The sequence below is a fragment of the Atractosteus spatula genome, chromosome 6, assembly GCF_055471065.1.
Source record: "Atractosteus spatula isolate fAtrSpa1 chromosome 6, fAtrSpa1.hap1, whole genome shotgun sequence".
Lineage (NCBI taxonomy): Eukaryota > Metazoa > Chordata > Actinopteri > Semionotiformes > Lepisosteidae > Atractosteus > Atractosteus spatula.
The window spans coordinates 9,356,118-9,373,420 of record NC_142711.1 but is presented as its reverse complement, the minus strand read 5'-3'; the positions used below and the strand labels follow the sequence as shown (position 1 = coordinate 9,373,420).

Below are 17,303 nucleotides of genomic sequence, written 5' to 3'. Positions count from 1 at the left end.
TGTTTGACTCAGTTTAAAGCGTTCTGCATGTTGAGGAAACTCATACAGCAAAAGATATGGAGGAAAGTAAGTGGATCAGAGCATCTGATATAAAGGCATGGCTACACAGAGGCAAAGTCCCAAATAAAATTATTTCTTTTAAAGCAAGCTGGTTTGTTCCACTTTCCCCTGTAGTTTGGGACCTCTTTATTCAGGATGCAGTACACAACATTGTTTGTTTTTTTCAAGTAGGGTTATTTTGTTTCACAGTTTTTTACAGCACTGCCAGTCTTTAGGTTATCAGTTTGTAACACAAAATAATCTCTAAAAGCTTCCCAAACAAATTGTTGTTAGAATTTAATAGCAATAATATTATTTATGCCCTTGTCTAACTTCTTCACTGCAATATTTCTTTTGTAAAACAAGTGTTTGCTTTCTTACACAGTAAAAAGAGAAATCCTGCACAGAAGTAAAAAAAAAAGTTCAAAACTGCAATTTCAAATTTATCAACTGAATGGAAAACGGTTGCATAGCTTGGGCTGTGAAATGTCTAAAACAATATTAACTAAATATGTTTCCACTAAAAGAATAATAAGATCACTTTATCTGCGTAGTCCTTTCACTCACCAAGTAATTGCAAACATACACACTTCATACCATGCTTACAGTATGTATGTACAGTTTGTTGAATAAGGTAAATAATATATAGGACTGGGCAGAAATATGAGCAAGATATTACTGTCTCAGTATTATATTACAGTATGTTTCCCTTCCAAGTAAATGGAACCACACCAGAGTTCCTCTACAACAATTTCCAGATCAGTATGTTTGTGCTCCTCTTAAGGACCTTAAAACAAAGGCACAGTGTGCACTTTCCACAAAATGAATTAAAGCCAATTTAAAAAAAAAAATGTTCAATACCGACTTTATACATTAGGCCCAGTTGGACAGTGTTTGAAAGAACTAGGATGACCGTTTTGGTTTTCATCGACCGCAAGATCTGTAATCACTTTGATGTGTGCCTGTGAAACCTGCTGATTTTATAGTGGTTTTGTTTAAAAACCTACCATATGAATGATGTAGCCGGGGGACAAATGTACAAAGGCTTTATGCAGAGTCGCCAGGGAGGCAGTGTTCTAAGAAAGTAATGTGCAATGTGGTGTGCAGACTTTCAGTTCATGTATGCCAGCACTGTAAAATGACCCCTCTTTTTGACACTGACATTACATTTCATCTCTGCATCCCCAGGTTAGGTTTACTCTAGTGGCAGGCCTGGAGAGAGACACTGCAGCAGATACAGGGACTGGCAAGCCTTTGGAGCTTACAAACTGTATATGTTGTGTTTCAACTTGTTTTATATGTGGCACATTGACTGGTTCCAGCTCCATTCACCAAGAGCTAGTCAATATGCGTTTCATTCCTGACTCTTCAGTGTGAAATGCAAGCAGACTGTCTGGGATTAGCACTGTTTAAATCAGACAAACTAAACGATTTTTTTTCCCTTGAAGTAAAACGCATTTTTCTTATTATTGACCGCCACTTTTCTTTCAGAAATTAAAGTTGCTTGAAACTATGGAGAGTTATTTACGATTTTGTTTATTCATTTTAAGTAAACTAGGCTGTTAAAAGATCATTCATAGGATTATCGTATGGTTTTGATTAACATCTATTTCTTGGAAAAAGACAAACTTAAGTATGTCTTAAAATAAAAATATATAAGTATGGTTCGAAAATAAAGATTTTTAAAAAGTTAACTAGAACTTTTTAAAAGAAGCCATACTCCGTTAAAAAAATGTTTCTCTGTGTTTGTCAGTAGAACTTAAAAAAAAACTCCGCATTGAAAAAAAAAAGAATTTAAAGAGCCCGGGGTCAGGTGAGAAAATTATATTAACTCCAGTTATCAAAACATTAACTCGTGTGTGGCGTAGTCTATATAATACTCGACATAGTCAGCTCGGTCTAAAACTATATTGGTTTATTTAACCAGGCTAAAGAACTATGTATCGGGTTATGCCCTAGCTACGGTATAGTTACAGGGGGTGGAAGGGAAATATTTATGAAGTCATGGGCAATTTGACTAAGGGTGAGATACTATGAGAATATGAAGGCTCAGTCCTTTAATGATTATTAATGTATTAATGAGTATTATTAAAGAAATCCATTTTCACGACTGGTTTGCATAGAAAGATTAGAGGTGTTTAATAGTAGTTTAACAACAACTGTAATTTATTTTGGTTATATTTTTTCTTGTGAAATTTCGATATACTTTTCAACGCCTGAAATGCGCATTTCTCCACCACGGCTGAATATATATTTATTTTAATTTCGTATTTACGGTTAAATAGCGCCACATAGCGGAACCTGCACGTAAAATCACATCCATGGAGACCCGGAAACAGTCGTTTGACCTTTCCCACGGGCTCCAGCGTGCTTCCTTTGAGAGCGAGACCGTCATGGCGTCCTGCAGTGTGGAAGACGTGCTCGCCAGAGCCGAGAAAGAAGAAGCCGAAAAACTCAAAAGCATCTCGGTCCACAAAGAACTCGAACTCGAGTTCGACCTGGGGAACTTGCTTGCATCCGATAAAAATCCTCCCGACGTCCGAGAGTTCAAGCAGCAGAAAAAAGAGGAGTTCCTGCGCTCTCTCGCCCGGGGCAACACGCAGCTGCTCATCAATGAGCTCTGGAAGTTGCCCACAGAGAGGGTCGAGGAGGTGATAGTGGCCAAGCTACCCGACCCTTCCACTCGGCTGCCGAGAGAGAAACCGGTGCCTAAGCCCAGGGCGCCGACCAAATGGGAAGAATTCGCCAAGCTGAAGGGGATCCAGAAGAAGAAGAAAACCAACCTGGTGTGGGACGACGTACACAAGGAGTGGAAAAGGCGATGGGGCTACAAGAGAGCTAATGACGACACCAAAGAGTGGCTGATCGAGGTTCCCGCGACCGCCGACCCCAACGAGGACCAGTTCGCCAAGCGCGTAAAGGCCAAGAAAGAGAGGGTGGCCAAAAACGAGCTGAACCGGCTGAAGAACATCGCCCGGGCGCAGAAGATCAAAGTGCCCGGCGCTGGGCTGACGCCCGCCGGCCAGCAGTCGAAAGCGGAGCTGCAGATGGCCATGCAGGTGGCCAAGACGTCCACGGCCTCCGTGGGAAAGTTTCAAGACCGTCTACCCAAGGAGAAGCCGGCTAGAAACACGGGGAAGAAAAGGAAGTTTCAGCCCCTCATCGGCGACTTCTCCAGCGAGAAGCAGAAGCAGCTGGACATGCTCAAGATCATGGACGGCAAGAAACCCAGGCTGGACATCACCAAAGCCGTCAACAAGCAGATGAGGGAAGAGGATGTGGAGTCGGGGTCCAAGAGGAGGAAAACGCCAGGGAAAAAAGGCCGCAAGGGTAACTTTTCTGGGAAAGGAAAGGGGAAAAAGGGACGCGCTGGAGGCGGAGGCAAGAACAGAAAGCCACGCATGAAGCAAGGGAAGCGATAGAGGCGCCACGGGCTTCTCGCTTTTTGCCTCGCGTGGAAAAAGAGCGTGTCTAAATGCAGTCGTCATTCGGTGTTCTGTACAGAACGAACTTTTTCTACAAACCTTGGTGCCTTGTTCCCCCCCAAAGAAATAACCGTGAGGCCCCGTGGAACTGGTTTCACGTTTAATGGGACGCACATCAATGAACTGTGCACTAGGTTAAATATTTTTGTATGCGATGGTTAATAGGACACATGATACGATGCCTTGCTTTGCTTGTTTTGCAGTGTACGGTACTGTGCGTGACAATTCGCTGGATGAGTGAAATTTCTCTCGACTGAATATTAAGTCTCTCCGTAGAATCGTGTGTTGTTTTCGCTTTGAGCTCTGAAAGCCCTTCGTCCAAATCGTTTTTTGTTCATTTACCTCATGTAGAATGCCCATCTGTTAACAAATGATAAATGGGTGTAAATGTAGAAGACCTGAATACAGTTCAGATTCCATTGTACAGCAGCATGTTTTAATTGATATCCGAGTTGCATTCTCTTTTACATCAGGTATTTATGAAACAGAATAGTTTATATAATTGCGACCTTAGTCTTGATCTAGATTGAGTCAAAATAAGCTAGTGATATCTGGTACCCGACATAGCTGTAACTGCTGTGCAGCGGAAATCTGTCATGCCTGTCGTTTTGTCGGTTTTAAGATTGGCCTTGGTCTAACTTTAGGTTAGGTTAACTTTAGATCTAACTTGCTGACCTGACTGGGAGAAATGCACTTGATTACAGGCCCTAGACGGGCTCTATACTATCACTATACATACAATGGGGGACTGTGTTTTCCACTTCTGACAGGGAGTAACAAATATTCAAAGTTCTGTACTACTTGTATTCTGAATAAATTCTGCATGGGATAGTATTTTTACAGTTAATGGACTTTTTTATGTGTTCAAAGATCTTTCTAATTTGTTTGAAGGGCTTAAAGTGTGATAATGTGAAGGCCCAGCATTCATACATGTGCCTAAAGTTAAGAAAATGAAGTGTCAGACGTGGGAATCTGAATATTCAAGGTGTGCATAAGCCTGATATTACAGAATGTATTTGAAGTTGGTGGCTTATGAATAAACGTTCACCAAACAGTTGCTGTGGAAATGTTCATTTTCTTTGTACAATCTTAATTGGGTCTTACTGTGTATGGGTGGTGCTGTTTTAATAATCACTAGTGTTCATTTTTACAGTGGTACCTTATGTCATTTAAGATCTGAAATCTATGCAAAACTGTATGAGAGAATCGGTTTCCCCTCTTGAAAGCAAACATTTAGCTAAAGTGAAGTTTGAAGATAAAAGATTAAAAATCTGTTAATATACATTTTGATGCTGTTTTGGTGTACTTCTATAACATGGCCTTGTAATCTTATCAACATGTTATTAATCATATTAACCCTAACCTTGTGTTGGAGATTAAAATTGGTCTACAGATAAATAAGTAAATGTGTAAGTGGAATGCCACAGTTACTATGACAACGGCTAAGTTTGGGTTTCCCTAGGTTAAGGGTTACTAATGCTGGTTCTGGGGCGTTCAAAACCAGCAGCTTTTATAAGTAATCATTAAACCATCACTTTCTACATGACCTGGCTTGACAAGTGATCAATTAAAACTGATGTGTTGATTAATTTAGAAAGAACTTGTGGCAAACATCAGAATCCCCTGAAATTCTCAAGGGGTGGAGTTCCCTTAATTGGACCAATGTGTTTAATTTATCACTGCTGTTTCTGCCCTATAAAATCGGGTAGTTGAGGATGTCCTGTAAGACCAAACGGCGCGACTGTCTCGCATGCAAACGTTTTGGAAGTTAATGGACGAGCTGTCTGCCTTTCTTACCGCTAGAGGTCGTCGCAGCTTCAACAAAGCTTAACACGGACAGGCAGAAATTGTCCTTTCTCTCCAGTCAAAACTTTCTGTACAGTAAATACACCAGCCACTGATGTCCAGTGTATTGAGTGCCAGCCACATCTTAGGTCTCAAAACGAGAAGAATAAGTTTTAAAAAGACGTCGATACAAATTAATTTTAATTTGCCGACTTATTGAGTACTGCAGAAAATGAGGCTTCAGAGTCCGCAAGTAGCACCAGTCGTGAACAGCACATAATCGGAATTAAAATTACATAACATACATTTATGACTTTTTTTACATAAATTATCGAAATTAATTTACATAAATTGTCTAAATGTTCCTTTACACTATAGACCGACACATTAATGTCCACTGCTGAGGTGCCGGTGTACTAGAGAAGTCTAAAATGCCAAATAAATATAAACGAAAAATGTGATCATGTTAACGTGCACCGCTATGGTTTCGCCTCAACGGTCCTCCTATATCCCATAATTCTTCCGCCGGAGAGCTCTTGGAAGACTTCGCCTGCAAAAAAAAATTAAAAACAAACTTCGCCTGCAATGGCAGGACGTGAGAGAGTCGTGCAGTTGCTCAGGCAATTGGAAAGGGCTGCGTAAGTTTCTTTGCATAAATCCGAAAATGGGGTTTACTGGTTATACAGAAACGTCTCCACCTGTAAACATGCTAATGTTTGCTTACGCAGTAACGCATACTTACCCAGTCGTGCTACTTGCTTAAATGTGTGCAATTCCTAGAGCCATGTAATTCAGAGAAAAAAACAAATAATTCGGTAATATTCAAGATTATTTGTTCGTTTGTTTTAAAAAAATATTCATTGTGGTTGTTCGTTAAAACGATCCTTATAAACAGTCATACATTCAGTCGATAAAGCTGAATATTGACATATTGAAAGAAAAGCTGAAGTTACACTTCAAAGTAACGACTTTGCAGGCGAGTGTAGAACAGAACCTGCACAAACCCCAGACATGCGAGAGGTGTCATTTTTTTGACAGATGGGTGGCCTTTACGTTGGGAAAATTATGCATTAGTCTTAAAAGCAGAATTCAATAAATTACCACATGTAAAAGCAAGTATAGTAAATATTTAAATAAAATATGTACACTCTATTTGATTTTTTGAATTCTTCTTTTCCTGTTTTATCACAGATGCAGATGTCCTGCACATTCTCACAGCTATTATCAAGGTATTTTGTAATACGAAGTTGCGTTAAAACTGAACCCGGTACTGTTGGCAAATGACAAAGGATTAAAATTATTCTGAAGTAAAAATGCTGTGTTTAAACTTTATTTAAAAGTGTGTTTAAAAATCTTTAGATGGGACCTTTTATTTGTTTTATGGCTGAAGTTGAAACAGTACAGAAGATTAATAAAAACGAAACAGAAAATGAGGAAAACTACAAAAAAATGAAATTATATATATATAGTAGTTTTGCTGCTGCTCTGTTAATCTTAGATCTACACTCTGGTAGAAAAGATTAGATTTATTCAGATTCAGTATACATTCCAGTGCTCTCTGTACAGTTTTAACTTTTCATGACAAAGTTCAATCTGTGTTCTAGCTTCAGGGCATACATCAAGTGGAAAAACAACAGACTATGCATTTGAGGTATGTGATTTTTAAGTTGTAAACTCGGTAGATTAAAAGTTGTGCTTAAGGTCTGCAAACTAGTGCTGAAACATTTTTACTCTACCTGCTTATATTTCAGATGGCCTGCTCAAACATCAGATATGGAGAAGGGGTTACCAGAGAAATTGGAATGGTAATGGGTTTTTTTTTTCATAAATTTGTGAGGTTAAATCCATCTCTCTCTGGGTATATGCCAAACATGACCAGATTATTTAAGTTGTTTTCACTGATAAATTACTTTTTTAGAGTTAGTTACAATATTGCGCTGAAGATCTGAAAAGGTCCTTCAGCCCCTCTAGCCTGTTTAGTAGTTAGTTGTTAATTGATCGGTGGGCCCATCCGGATGTTTCTTGAAAGTTTCGTTTTCAGCTACATGGCGTGGTAGTTTGTTCCAAAATCCTCTAGTCAGCAGTTACTGCTGTTATCAGTTTCAAATGCACTTCCATATAATTTCTGTGGTATATCATTTCTGCTTGTGTCCTCTGGTTGGCGTTCATTCTGAAGAAAGCCTTGGAGGATTTTGAATACTTATTATTATTAATTCCTTACACTTATATAGCACTTTTCTGGACACTCCACTCAGAGCGCTTTACAGGCAGTGGGGACTCTGCTCCACCACCAGTGTTCTCCCACTTGATGAATACTTGTATCAAGTCCCCTGATTACCTTGTCTAATGAAGACAGAAATCGTTTAGTTCCTTCAGCCTGTCAAGGTAGGCCATTCCCTGTCAAGGTAGGCCCCAATATATGCATCTGGAATGTTAGGTACTTAACCCAATGCCACTAAACAATATACTAGGTTTGTGTAGAGTTTTTAAGTTGGCAGACATGTTTATCTAATGTGACTTTCGATCACACGAGTTCAAATCCTGTCTCAAAAGGTGCATACTGTATAATAATAACAGATGTTTATATTTGCTATATATAGTATTCTAACATTAATTCCAGTTATTCATTAGAATCCATATTATAAAGCAAATATATATTTGGTTAGCAGATGTCCTGATCCAGAGTGACTTGTAGTGTATACAACATTTACAGTAAGTTTTAAGTACAAGGAACAATTATGCAGATACAATATGTTAAAAAATGACTAGAAGACTAGGAGAGTTTGGAAGAGCAAGACGAGTGTTAAACAGGATGAAACTGAACTGATACAGTTTACAGATAGTATGCATATCCAAGTGTAATGTGTAGGTGCAATTAGCACATGACAAGTTTGAGAATTTAAACATATTGGAGCAGTGCAGTGTAATTATGTAGCTGAGACCAGAAAAATCAGAGGTGCTGTTTAAGCGGGTGTGTCAGCAGGAGGAGATTTTGAGGTGTGCGGGGCCGTGTATAGTTCATGTCACCAATGAGGACTGATTGTTGAGAATGAACAGGGCATAGGAAGTTTGGCTGAACAGGAGGATTGGAGAGGGGATTACAGAGAGATACAACTGTAAAACCCAGAAAATCAGTAGGCCTTATATGCCTCATAAGCAGGGGTTTCACATTTCAGTGACTAACAGGCATAATCCATCTGTGTCATATTATTAAGTTAGGACCCCAAAAAATCGAGAGGTGATTAAAATTACAAGAAGGTTTTCTTTCAAAAGTGTAAAGTTCTGTGAGCATTGCATAGCTAGGTTTTAGTTACAAAGATTGCATCTTTTTATGCACAAAGAATAATAACAGGCTTGTCACACCGCATTGCTTCCTCGGAGTGCTGGGGCCCTGGGTTCGAGTGTGGACCTGGGCTGCTGTCTGTGTGGAGTTTGTATGTCTCTCCCCATGTTCGTGGGGATCTCCTCCGGGTTCTCCGGTTTCCTCCCACAGCACTAAGGTAGGCTGGTAGGTTACTTGGGCTTCTGGGAAAATTTGCCCTGGTGTGTCTGTGACTGCCCAGTGATGGACTGGCCTCCCATCCAGAGTGTACCCCACCTTACGCCCAGTGCTTGCCGAGTCTCCAGCTCCCCCATAACCATGAACTGGATAAAGTGGTTAGAAAATGGATGGATTATTCAATGAATAAAATATGTCATGGAAACCAATACCCTTGTTTCTTTCATTAAATATCAGTTAATCCAGTGAGTAAAAAGGGCCAAACTGGCTACAGACAATAGGAGGTTTACTTATGCTCTATTAGTGTTGAACCATCCATTGCCAACGCTTACTTGCATGTAGAATTACATTCATTTCTGGGAGTACAGAGACCTTTTTTAAAGTCGTTCAGCGGTAATTCAAGCATACAAAAAAATCAGAAGAGAGGTGGACTGAACCTTTACTAATTAGTAAGTGTTAATAAGGGTTTAACACAAATGAAGATTGTTGCTGTTTATTTGTTGTACTGTTTTATATTTTACACATGCATATTCACCATGTGGATTTAAGAAAAAAAATGACGTTTCATCTTTATTCTGCTGGGTTATGCAGGACCTTCTGAACCTGGGGTCTAGGAATGTATGCTTGATGACGGATAAGAACCTGTCGCAGCTGCCCCCTCTCACAGCCGTCCTGGACTCCCTGGTGAAACATGGGGTTCATTTCAGGTGTTATGACAAGGTGCGGGTGGAGCCCACAGATGCCAGGTCAGTTCACTCTTAGCTCCTCATGTTTTCCTTATGATTCAGTTGACTGTCCCTAAGTGACAGTTCTCCATAAGAGCTGAGATTTAAGGACACCTGTGAGTCCAGTGAGCCAGCAATGACACATTCTGGGCTTCAGGATCGGTGCTTCAGGGCCCGATGTCGCGTGTCATTTTTAGTAATGTGCACCTTCCAGTGACACAGCTCTCTGCAGACTGTACAGTCTACAAGCTGCATACTTATGTTCAAGTTTTTTCACTCCATACCATCGTGCTATCATGCCTTATTATCCAGTTTGAGATTTATTTAGAAACAGCTCTGACAACAACCAGTTTTAAAAGCCCATTTTACAGATTTGAGCAGAAACATGTCTTTTCTTTTTTTGTTACAGCTTTAAGGAGGCTATTGATTTTGCACGGAAAGGGGAGTTTGATGCCTATGTAGCTGTAGGAGGGGGGTCTGTGATTGACACCTGCAAAGTAGCCAATTTGTATGACTGCCACCCGGAGGCTGATTTCCTTGATTTTGTCAACGCTCCCATTGGGAAGGGAAAGGCAGTCACAGCTGTGCTCAAGCCACTGATCGCAGGTATTGTTGAAGATAAGATTTTAAATCACTGCCTTTAGATTAGAGATGAGCAACATGAAAGGGCCTCGGACTCCTAATTTTCATTTGATCTCTGACGTCTTAATTAAACTACTGAGCAAGTTAATTGGGTAAGAAGCCAAATCACCCGTTTTAAGTCTCTTTTGACTTCCTTTTCTTAAGCGTCCTATGCTGTTAGGACATACAGAGTCACAAGTGAGCAGTATTTACACTCTCTGCAAAAGACTTGAGAATGAATGGAACACAAAATATTTAATTTTCTGAACAGTGCTGTAAATACAGGTATTGGTTGTGGTTCTTCTAGTGCCAACAACAGCCGGGACAGGGAGTGAAACAACTGGAGTGGCAATATTTGACTTTGAGAGTTTGAAAGCAAAAACTGGTAGGTACTGTACATTCCTTTGCCTTCGAGAACCTTTTTTATTTAAATAAACATTTATTATTTATTTAAGCGTTGATTGTTATTTTTTTATTTTAAGTTATTAATTCTGTTTGTATTTGACTGAAATCAAGCATCATCTCCATATGCAATGTTTGCAAGCAGACTGTCAATTACCAATGAATGTGCTGCAGTATTCCTCATACAGATGTACTTTTTCCCTCTGTGCTTGTGTATCAATTGTCCATTGCTAAGGTATTGCTAGCAGAGCTATCAAACCCACACTTGGGATGGTGGATCCTTTGCACACTCTTCACATGCCCCAGAGAGTCGCTGCTAACAGTGGCTTTGACGTGCTGTGGTATGTATTATACTATGATTACCTTTGATGGCTTTTGGCATGAACTGTGAACTTTTTAATAACAAGCTCCCTAACACTGGCTTCTCGACCTGAAAGGAGAAAGATGCTTCATTTTACAAAATGAAATGCGTGACCTGTTGTCACTTTTACATTTCTTTTCACTTTTTTACAGAATTATTTCTCACCTTAAAAATGTATTGATCATACTGTGGAGATACTGGAAGTACAAATGAAGCTTTCATCAGGCAGACTGCAGTCATTGTGGGCAATGGCAGCATTACTGGCAAATGGAGAAAGATAAGGGAGGAGGAGATTAATAGGGTTAGATGCATCTGGGAGACAGATGGTGTCTGTAATTTTATGGTCTGTGAAAACACATTATTGTTTGTAATTGTCAAGTTTTTTGGTGTAAGAATTAGTACAGTGGCGTCTCAGTTTTTTGGATCCTGGGTTAAGTTGAAGACCAAGGAGGTGTGGAGGTTGCATGTTCTTCCCAGGTTCATATGGGATTTTTCCAAAGACTCTGATTTCCTCCCACGTGCTGGCTAGGTTAATTGGTGTCCCTAAATGTGTGGGTGTGCCTTCTGAACTCCAAGGTGCTGTGCTTTCAATGTTCCCAGGAAATTATTCTAGGAATAAGGAGTAAGCAGTTTTCTCATAATAAATGGGTAGTGTAAGAATAGCAAACATGCTCCTTACACAACAAAAGTAGGTCGGAAATATGTGTCTGTTTTATAAAGTAACAGGCTTTCACATTTCTTTATGAAACGTAAAGAAATCTCAGGGCCAGAGATGTTGTTTTATTGTAAAGGGAATTAAAGCATGTAATCATGTCAACTCGGCAAGCTTTTTTCCATCCTATGAGCCACGCTAGAGAGGCTGTTAACATCAGCATGAGCTGCTCCTGTCCACCTCACTGCAGGGCTCGGTGGTGCCTGCCAGTTCTTTATGTTGAAAACGCCACCATATCCATGACTCCTGTTGGTTACTCATTAGCATGACATTGTCATTTCCCCTGTTGAAGAAAGGGGAAGAAGTGGACTGAGATGTTCTTTGGTCTCTGTGCATAGCCATGCCCTGGAATCGTATACAGCCCTGCCGTTCAGCCTGCGTAGCCCCTGTCCCACCAACCCTATCCACAGGCCTGCTTACCAGGGCAGCAACCCCATCAGTGACGTCTGGTCCAGACACGCCCTCCACATTGTGGCGAAGTACCTGAAACGGTATGTAACGGGCACTCCGCTCTCCTTTACTGGGTGTCTTTCTGCTTATGGTGTTTTTATTTTAATACCAGTGTATTTTGGAGTTTCCTTTTAGACAGACTTGGTCTGTCACTAGTAAACTAGTAAAACTGTCAAAAGTACGCAGATTAAGGGAGGAACGTTTTGCTTCTGTTTGACCACGTGGCTCAGCGTAGATTTTCCTACATAGTTGACACCTCCACAATTAACAGCAACAAGAAAACTTGACAACATAATTACAACTTTATATGAAGTTTATGTTCTTTATATAAGCTTAGATTTATGTTCTCTTAAGTTTTTTATACATAGTACACTTTATATGCATCATTTATGTTTGTGTTTTAATGAATTTACATTTTTGAACAGTGGAATGTGGGTTTTATATTTCTGCAGGCTAATACAGGCTTGCCGTGTGACTTAAAACAGTGCAGCATACCAGCTGCAGTGACGTGCTGAAAAAGTGTGCTGCTCAGCACTTAGTTTGGACAAGCGCTCCTGCCGTGGGCTGGAGAGGTTACAGCCTGTGATTCTGTCTGCAGGGCAGTGAGGGATCCGGGGGACCTGGAGGCCCGGTCCAGCATGCACCTGGCCAGCGTGTTTGCAGGAATAGGGTTTGGAAACGCCGGGGTTCACCTCTGGTAAACCCTCACAGATGTGCTTTGCTGTAACTTGACTTCAGTTAGAGTAGAGTAGAGAGTAGAGGAGTTTATTGCCATATCTATACAATACAGCCATGCCATACAACACCACACAATGTAGACCGTACATTACAAACAAAATAAATAATAACAGAGCAATAAATATGTTGTGGAGAACAATAAACATGTTCGAAAAGTTACAAAAGAGACTTCTGCATCATCCACCTGTTGTAGTAAATTAAAATGTTTAAATAGTACAGATCGATTATACGCTTGAAGTAATCACTGTTGTACTTAAATATTGTGACTGTTGAATTAACTAAGCAAATTGGTCTTTTCTCATTTCATGAAGCCACGGAATGTCTTATCCTATTGCCGGACACGTGAAGACTTTCAGAGCAGAAGGCTATAACGTGGACCATCCTTTAGTCGTATGTTGCTTTTTTTAATTGTACGTTCGCAGTATGGAAACTGTACTGTAGGAGGGGCCATTGTCCGAAACCTTCCTTCATTAAAGATCCCTTGGCACTGTGTGTAAGAGTAGGGGTGTTATTCTAGTGTCCTGGCTAAATGCCATGATGGGTTTTCACAGTCCAGCTTCTCGAAAATATCCCCTTAACTCAATTGATGATGTAACTCCTCACTTCTCTACCTGAGGTGCTCTGCTGTGTTTTAATGTGGTTCCTGCATGTCACCCAGGTCCACAAGTGTCTCCCTTTCCAAGTGTAAAGTGGGAAGAAAAGGTCTGTGCACATGCATCCTAAATGCACATAAAGGAATTGTTGCTATTACCATCGATGATATATTAAAATTACGTCCTTTAAATAGAGGATGTTTGGTCGCGTTTTGAGCTGACATGAACCAGTGGTATTTACAGAGTAGGTTTCAACAGAAGGGTCTGATTTTTGAGACTCCTTAAAGGTGCCATTTTAAAAGTCTGGAGGAATTGAACTGTCTCAAGGAGTATTCAGTATTTTCTACAACAGTCAGGCTTGTCACCTCTCAGCACCTCTCAGCACATTCATCAAAGATCTCACGGAGAGCAAGCTGGGGTATGCGGAAAGACAAATTCCTAATGCAAGAAATTGTATATGGCCGATAAAGTGATCTCAATCTCTTCACTGTCTGCTGTGCTGAAAGATGGATTGATGTTTTAATTCTTAATTTTAATTCACCTGTCTTGGTCTATGTTACATCAGCACAAGGCTCTTGTTCTTCTGCTGTTTCTGCCAAATGATATGTTCAATCAGTTTTGTAGTATTTATGTGTCTTAATGAAGTTCTATCCTTCTCTTCGCCTGCAGCCTCATGGTCTGTCAGTGGTGCTCACCTCGCCTGCAGTTTTCACCTTCACAGCCTGCATGTGTCCCGAGCGTCACCTGGAAGCAGCAGAAATACTAGGTGCCTACGTACATACTGTACAGTGCTGTGCAAAAGTCTTCTTCCTCTTAAAATGTTCTCCCGTTTTTTTTACATTACAAAAGCTTAATGACAGGCTCATCGCATTTCTTAGATCACTTTTAGTAGGCTGATATTTTGTTACACCTTGATATTTCAGAATGGATGACAGATGTGTCAGGTCACTCTGTTTCTTCTTTCAATTTTAGAAACAATACCAGCAGCAGGGTATCTAATGCAAATTACAAAGGAATATGCGTATACTTTTTCTGTATATAGTAATAATAGATAAAAGTTCATTGCCTGCTACTATGCACTGGGAATTTCTATTTATCAGATTCATGGTTGAGGTGGCACATTGTGGGTTTGTAATATATTCCCTTGAAGTCCTCTAAAGGTTGTATTAGGGTGTGGGTGTCCTCATCCCTTAAAAAAAAAACATGTCATTTTTTAATATATTGCTTGAAAATATTTTATTTTATATCTCCATACTCTTTGTTCACATGGACTTGTGTGTTGCTTTCAGCAACATCCTGCAGTGACAATAAATGACTAAACTTGGACGATTTCACAGAGTGAAGAAGAGATTTTCTCTCCCTAGTGAGCTAAGCAGACTGGTTTCTGTCTTGCTACAGGAGCGGATGTCCGGAATGCCAAGAAGGGAGATGCTGGGCTGATTTTGTCAGACATCCTGAGGAAGTTTTTGTTTGATCTGAATGTTGATGATGGCTTAAGTGCCATTGGTTACACTAAAGATGATATTCCTGCCTTGGTTAAAGGAACTATTCCTCAGGTAATTTTGAAGTTAGAGTGTATTCTCATATTATTCGCCTAATTTTATATTTCATCTCTGTGAACTTATATAGTATAGGGTAGTAAAGTTGTTACTGTAAGTCCCAAAGCTTTTTGTTCTATTTTTAATCTTTCAGAACGTCTGGTATACTCTAATAAACATTATGAACTTTATTAAACAGTAAATTTTACTACCTCATACAATTTAAGAAAGATTAATTCTATTTCTTTGTTCCAAACAATCTCAACTAATTATTGGATATTAAAACCCTTCACTAGACGATGCCTTTTTGTTACAACTTTGAAAAAACCTCCTTGTATTGTTTTTATTAGTATGGTTACTGCCCAGTATTGCAGTTTTTCTACTTACAATGCAGAATCCTGACAATCGGATACTAGACTATCAGTGCTGTATTCGTTTTGTAAGAAATTTAGCATTACATCCTGCCAAGTATAACATAGTAATTTTACCACTCCTTCTATAGGAGAGAGTGACCAAACTGTCTCCCAGAGCCCACACAGAGGAAGACCTGACAGACCTCTTCGAAGCCTCCCTGAAACTGTACTGAAACAGAGACACTTCTGCCCTCTGTCAGCGGCTACACATCCGCATTGCTAAGGATTCATCATTGTCTGGACCAAGAGCGAAAACCAGTAGCAATTACAGTATTGGATAATGGCACACAGCTCTCAACACTACATTCTAGAGAAAAGCAGTATGTTCATTTTGTCTTAATTACTTTAGATTGTTTTAATACAATGATTTCTCAGAACTTAGCTTAAAATTTAAGAGAGGGCGCTCTGAGTCCTGGGTCAGACACATTATCTCACAACATTACTTCTGAATGAAATAAGCTACTCAGTTGGACTAGTAATCATAATTAGAATGGTCAAACTGGCGTTTTTTTCATAAAGAACAATCAAGTTACATTTATGTTATAATTAAACTGTATCCCCCTACAGGCAGTAGGTGTGGTCTGGACCGGGCTGTCACAAATTTCAAGACTGGCTTTCTGAATGTACTGCCAGCTTCCAGTATCCCAGGCATCTGCTTTTTGTGTCTCCCTCGCATGCATTAGCCAGCCTTCCACTAGCGTACTGAAAAACCGTGAACAGAATGAGTTCATCAAAAATAAATTACAAATGATGGTTGAATATGTTTGGCTTTTATTTTTGTTATTTTGTGTCAAATAGGCGGTGCAGTAGTTACCATTGTTGCCTCACAGCAGACCCTGGGTTTAACTCCTGGGGTGCTGTCTGCATGGAGTTTACACCTTTACCCATGTCTGCATGAGGTTTTCTCCAGGTACTCCGTTTCCTTCCTGTGTCTAAATTTGTGCTGTTCAGGTATCAGTATCTCCAAATGCCTGTAGAGTGTTACTGTATGAGTTGATGTGAGTCTGTGTGAGTGCCCTGCGGCGGACTGGCATTCTGTCCAGGGTGTAACCCACATCTTGGGGTGACTGTGGGTCACCATGACTGTGATTTGGATAAGCAGTTAATGAAAGTGATGTGATTGTTATATATTGAGTGAACTGTTGCAAATGAGTTGGTTACAGGGTGTTTTTTTGGTCAGTGCAATGTGGTAGTGCAAGATCAGAATAAACTTAATATACAGGTATACCTTTCTTTTGTGAGCAACTTTGCTGTGATCCAAGACAACAAAATAACGTGGACCACCAGCATTCGTACTGTCTCCAGAGCCTCGGAAGAGCTTTCAAGCAGACCTGATTTAGTAGAGGAGAACTTTAATCACTAAATCACAATTTCTTGTAGTTCCTAAATCAAAACAATTGCATTATCATAACACTCATATTTTTACATGGTGTAATAAATTATAATTATTGTCAATAATATTTATCAACAAAATGTTGCGAATAAAATTATCCTTTCTAATCATTTTTGCATTCTGGTCTGTCTCTGCGAACTGCTTGCAATTCTGCCATCATATCTCTCAGTAACAGACCTTGAAAAAACCTAGAAAATACAATATATTAACAGTACAACATATTAATTTTAGTTAACCACAATACTTACAATTACAGTAGCTATCAAAAGTATTCACCCCCTTTGGTCTTTTTCACATTTGATTGTTCTACAATATATCTTCTTAAGTGTGTTTATTTGAGTATTTTTGCCATTATTCAACACAAAGCACTTCATTATGTGAACACAGAATTCTACAGTTCCTCCTAAATTAATTATAAATACAAAGCAAAATAAGTATTCACCCCTTTGAGTCTTGTATCTCAACCTCATGTCCGATCCTACAGTTTAATTCCAAGGAAAATAATTTATAAATTAGTAATAAATTTGCCTATGAATACTGTATGTATTA

At 39.6% G+C, this 17,303-nt stretch overlaps 2 protein-coding genes across 3 annotated transcripts; both read left to right on the top strand.

Annotated features, from left to right (window-relative positions):
- The first annotated feature begins 2,360 nt into the window (after positions 1–2,360).
- Positions 2,361–4,578, top strand: rrs1 (ribosome biogenesis regulator 1 homolog). The gene has a single exon (XM_088919116.1). The coding sequence runs from the start codon at positions 2,361–2,363 to the stop codon at positions 3,459–3,461; it is 1,101 nt and encodes a 366-aa protein (XP_088775242.1). The 3' UTR covers positions 3,462–4,578.
- Positions 4,579–5,838: 1,260 nt separating this feature from the next.
- On the top strand, positions 5,839–16,861 carry adhfe1 (alcohol dehydrogenase iron containing 1). Of its 2 annotated transcripts, none has more exons than XM_088919761.1 (14): positions 5,839–5,947; positions 6,501–6,538; positions 6,914–6,960; positions 7,061–7,114; positions 9,400–9,554; positions 9,943–10,139; positions 10,462–10,539; positions 10,792–10,897; positions 11,968–12,120; positions 12,678–12,749; positions 13,129–13,207; positions 14,080–14,176; positions 14,809–14,966; positions 15,451–16,861. In XM_088919761.1, the coding sequence occupies exons 1-14, from the start codon at positions 5,895–5,897 to the stop codon at positions 15,532–15,534; spliced, it is 1,371 nt and encodes a 456-aa protein (XP_088775887.1). In that variant the 5' UTR covers positions 5,839–5,894; the 3' UTR covers positions 15,535–16,861. The 2 variants fall into 2 exon arrangements, with proteins under 2 accessions (XP_088775887.1, XP_088775886.1); XM_088919760.1 differs by having other exon boundaries at positions 5,840–5,947; positions 12,678–12,776.
- The last annotated feature ends 442 nt before the right edge of the window (positions 16,862–17,303 follow it).